We start from the raw sequence: 4,572 nt of genomic DNA, 5'->3' as shown, positions 1-4,572 counted from the left end.
CCCTTCCAGTGCGAGTTCGAAGGGCTGCGGGACCGGCGCTTCGCCAACAGCAGCGACCGCAAGAAGCACATGCACGTCCACACCTCGGACAAGCCCTACCTGTGCAAGATGTGCGACAAGTCCTACACTCACCCCAGCTCCCTGCGGAAGCACATGAAGGTACCCAGCCCCGCAGCCAGCGGCGGGAGGAGGGAGGGCGGCCGCCCCGTGCCGGGCGCCCCGTCGGGGCGGCGGGCGGCAGGGCGCGGGCCCGGGGGCGGCGGCGGGCCGGGCCGGCGGCGGGGGGAGCGCCCGGGGGGCGGTGGCGGCGGCCTCCCCATCCCCCCTCCACCGGGCCGTGTTGCCTTTGCCCCCCAGGTGCACGAGTCGTCCCCACAAGGCTCCGAGTCCTCCCCGGCCGCCAGCTCCGGCTACGAGTCCTCCACCCCCCCGGGGCTGGTGTCCCCTAGCGCCGAGTCGCAGAGCACTAGCAACCTCTCCCCGGCGGCGGCGGCGGCGGCGGCGGCAGCAGCGGCGGCGGCGGCGGCAGTGTCCGCCGTGCACCGGGGCGGCAGCGGCAGCGGTGGCAGCGGCGGCGGCGGTGGCGGCGGCCACAGCGGCCTATCCTCCAACTTCAACGAGTGGTACGTGTAGGGCCCCGCCGGACTGCTCTGCACGGCCCCGCCGCGCCCTCGCCTCCCGGCCCCAGCGGCGGCGGCAGCGGGTAGGACGGAGAGAGCCCGCTGGAGACGTGCTGGGAAAAGCCGCCGCACCCGCTGGCAGCGAAATGAGGGCCGAGCAGGATGGGGACGGGGGTCCTTATCTCTCCACACCCCTCCCGCCTTCGCGCCTTTTTTCTGTTTTTTGTTGTTGGATTTTTTCCCTGAATTTCTTTTTGAGAACATTTTGAACCAGCAAAAAAAATTTACTCTAAACCTATGTCCTAAGAAACGCAAGAAAATGAGTAAATACATAGAAGAACGGAAAGGGAAGAGAAAGACAGAGGGGGGAAAACCCAACCCCAAAAGCCACCAACCACAGCACCCAGCAAAAAGCTTCTCCAGCCGGCGGAAAGCAACTCTCCCTCCGGAGCCTCCAGACAAAAGATCAGAGACTTAACTGCCCCGGCCCCTGCGCCTCCCCACCCGGAGCAGCCAACGCCCTCCCACCCCACCAACTGTGTACATAGCGGCCCTCTCCTTCCTCCGGCTAGGGGGGAACGAAGTTTTCCTGGATTCCTGGTGTATAGAAGTTCGTCCCGTTTGTAAACCGCGGATTGGTCCCTTTCTTCTTCTTTTTTTTTCTTCCTTTTTTTTTCCCCTCTCTTCCTCCCTCCCAAAAAAAGTGATGGACTTGTTTTTTTTCCTACCACTCCCCTTCTCCATCTCCTTCTCTCCTCCTTTTTTAGTTCCCCTCTTGGAAAAAAAAAAAAAAAAGGAAAAAAAAAGTAACGTGGAAGAAAAAATGGTTTCTTTTTGTAATCGTGATATCTTAAATATTGTGTTCCTTTTTAAGAGGCAACTTGATTGTATACTGCATTTCGACTATAGACTGGGGAAGAAATACCGTGCCAAAGTCTCCATTCTGTTACTCACAGACACACACACGAACAACAACGCTTGTGAATGTATTTTTCTGTTAGCTGGGTTTACATGTGATGTTTTAGTGCTTTTGCAAGTTCAATTTGTTAGTTACTGTTCGGAAGATTGTGAGGAAAAAATAAACGTTGTGCCGTTAGCTTTTCTGTAATAACACCCTTCCTCCTGTAAATACCTGTTACCATATTTATCCATTTGTAATTAAATTATGGTATTAACTTGCTACAGAGGAAACAGTATTTATAAAGAATGTTTCTTAACTATAAATATGTACAATTGTGAGCATAAACTGTTTCAGATTTTTTATTTGAAGGTTTAAGTGGTTTCATCATTTCTTGTGATATGTTTTGAGAGTAATGCATACAGAAATATAATAAAACGTGTTGAAACTGCACGGACTGATTCCTTTTTTGTGTCAAAGGCTCTCTGAAACCTGCTGTAAAGTGCGTGAGGACTTGATCGGCGACTGTGAAACAAATAGTTTATAAAAATCTGCGGGTTAATGGAATGCGAAGATTTACTTAATTTTTCAGAGAAATATATATTATATATTATGTATATATATAAATTTGGGAAGCCTCTGGGCTAAAAGAAAAGGGTGCGCGTTTCCATATTCCCCTAATGAATAGCAAGGCAGGAATCTTCTTTAGGAAGAGCTTTACCGGGCAACAGCACAGCTTCCTTCACCTTCCTCCTGACTCCGTCTTTCCCTTCGTTCCCGGTGCCCCGCGGGGTGACTAAAACGGGGTGCTACGGGATGGAGGTGGAGGGGCAACGGCCAGGCTTTGAGCTCTGCTCAGGGCTGCTTTGAGCCGTAAACCGTGTCCTTCTCGCATTTTTGATAGCCTCCCTCCAGCCTTTGAGAGGAGAAAGTAGCGATGCCAGAGAGCTCACATTTCCCTTCGACCTGCTTTTTTGTTCCTCCCCCCTCCCTCTATTTTTTTTTTTTTTTGCTAATAGCCCGGGGAGCGCTTTGGGCTGCCAGACGTCCTCAGCGAGGGACCGAGAGCCTCCGGGAGATGCCTTTTCCTCGCGGTTCTGGCCCAGCACTGCTCTCCGCCGGCGCCGTCGGGGCCCGGCCGGTAGAACGCCCCTTTTGGGTCCGGCAGGCAGCAGCTCTCCGAGCACCCCCTTCCGCACAGGGACGCCCGAAGGGAGGATGGCAGCGGCAGGGAAAAGGTGGAAAAAGTTCGGCCTCGCCAAGCAACCGAATTTATGCCCTGCGAGGATGCAGAGCCGTGAGCCAGACTCCGAGCGCCCTGCGGTGGCTGCGCTGCATTCAGCGGCAGCTTATGCGGGCGGGGAGAGCCCTTGGCTCTTCTCACCGGGCAGACCCCACTGCCGCCTCCCCCGGGCAGGTCATCGGTCTGAGGTTTTGGGACTTTGGGCTTTGTCCCCCATGTTCAAATAGCAATAGAGATGCTCCAAGCCGCTGGAGGGAAGATAGGTGGAGGGACGAGTGTATACGGGGCCCTGCTCACTTCCGGGGTGCGGTGGGGGTTACCTACACCCAGGGAGAGAGGAAGAGGGAAGGGAATGATCCCCCTGTCCCGCCGCTGCCAACGGAGTTTAGATGCGGAGTGGAGATGGAGCTTCCTTCGTGGCCGCGCCCCTCCCAGCGCTGCCATCCCCGCACACCCGGCAGGCTCCCCGGGCAATCAAACGGCTATTAAAACCTAATTTATGTTCCGTAATAATATTACGCAAAAAAAAAAATTTATTAAAATCATTGGCATATGCCGCCTGCCCCTTGGAGAAATCCGTAGGAAATGCAGCTGCGAGGATCCCTCTTTGTCCTGACGGCCTTCCCGCTGCCGAAAAACCAAACGGTGGTCCCGCTTCCGAGCCCTGCTCGTGCTGCCAACCCCCGCCTGCCTAAAATTCCCTCCCGGGACTGGGAACACACAGGCAGCCCTGCCCCAGAGCGACGAACCCCTCTTGGCGGTCCCAGCGCTCCGGCCGGAGAGAAGAGCAGCGGAGCTCTCCTTTCTCCCTCCCCTAAGAGACGTTCTGTTTTCGGGGTGCCCCAGCTGCTGATTTCCCTTCGACCCCCGGTAGCGGGATGCGCAGAGCAGGCGGCGGCCTCCCCGGCCCGAAGCACAGGTCGTGTGGCAGCGAGGGCAGCGCCGCTCCCTCCGGCCAGCGATGCCGCTCTCCCGGCCGGTCTGGGGAAGGGGACGCGGTGTTCGTGGCCGTGAGTTGCCCCCCCCCAACTTCCTCGTCCTACCCAGGCTGGCCCTGAACTTGACCCTGGCCTTGGCGCATCCAGCCCGCAGCCCCTCTCTGCCCGCCTCCCTCGGGCCCTGACCCCGGCGCGGCCCTGCCACGCTTAAGGGGGAGCGGTAATTCATCGGGTTCAGGGGTTGGGTTTTTTTGGGGGGAGGACAGCCGAGACCCGCCTCTCAGCCTTGTGCGCGGGTGGCCTGGGCTGAGGGACCGCTGGCCCTGGAATCCTTCTCTGCGCCCCTCAGTTCTCTCCCTCCTCCACCTCGTCCCCCCTCACCCCAATTCTCCCCACGCCAATATTTCTCCCTTTGTCTCCAACACTGAGCCTGAGCTTTCCACACCTCCCTGCCCCAGCCCTGGAGGCAACCTGGGGACCAACCTGGAGGAAGGCCGTGGGGTCCCCCAGCGTTCCCCACCCCCTCTCTATGTCCAGCCGCAGCGGGTGGGTGCCCCGGCCGCCGGCTTGCACTCTCCGACGGCGCTGCCCGACGGCTCCCTGCTTTCCCCTGTGGGTAGGGGGGGCACGGCACTGCTCTGCCCCCGGCACCTCGTGCCCGGCTGCGGCAGCCCCACTTGTCCGATTCTCCTCCGGCGGTGTGACTCTTGGTTTATACCATGAAAACCAGCGTGGAGTGTGGGGTTCAATTGTTATGGTTAGTATTATAATTAATCATAAAATTGTCTCCTGACTCTGCTTGCAGACCCCCTAAAAAGGCGGAGTGGTTTCTCTGGGAATTGCTCTCTCCTCAGGCTCTCTTCCCAGGCCAAA

The 4,572-nt window shown here is 57.6% G+C and overlaps 1 protein-coding gene across 1 annotated transcript; it reads left to right on the top strand.

The window, feature by feature from the left end:
* Positions 1–6: 6 nt before the first annotated feature.
* On the top strand, positions 7–1,971 carry LOC133279285 (zinc finger protein ZIC 2-like). The gene is made up of 2 exons (XM_061472837.1): positions 7–159; positions 358–1,971. Exons 1-2 carry the CDS (start codon positions 70–72, stop codon positions 631–633), a joined length of 366 nt encoding a protein of 121 aa, XP_061328821.1. The 5' UTR covers positions 7–69; the 3' UTR covers positions 634–1,971.
* Positions 1,972–4,572: the final 2,601 nt, after the last annotated feature.

This window comes from Pezoporus flaviventris, unplaced genomic scaffold (assembly GCF_033815535.1).
Source record: "Pezoporus flaviventris isolate CSIRO_AGI_PZ_B2104156 unplaced genomic scaffold, CSIRO_AGI_Pfla_v1 ptg000072l, whole genome shotgun sequence".
NCBI classification, from domain to species: domain Eukaryota; kingdom Metazoa; phylum Chordata; class Aves; order Psittaciformes; family Psittacidae; genus Pezoporus; species Pezoporus flaviventris.
The sequence above is the reverse complement of the archived record's forward strand: the minus strand, read 5'-3'. Positions and strand labels throughout refer to the sequence as shown.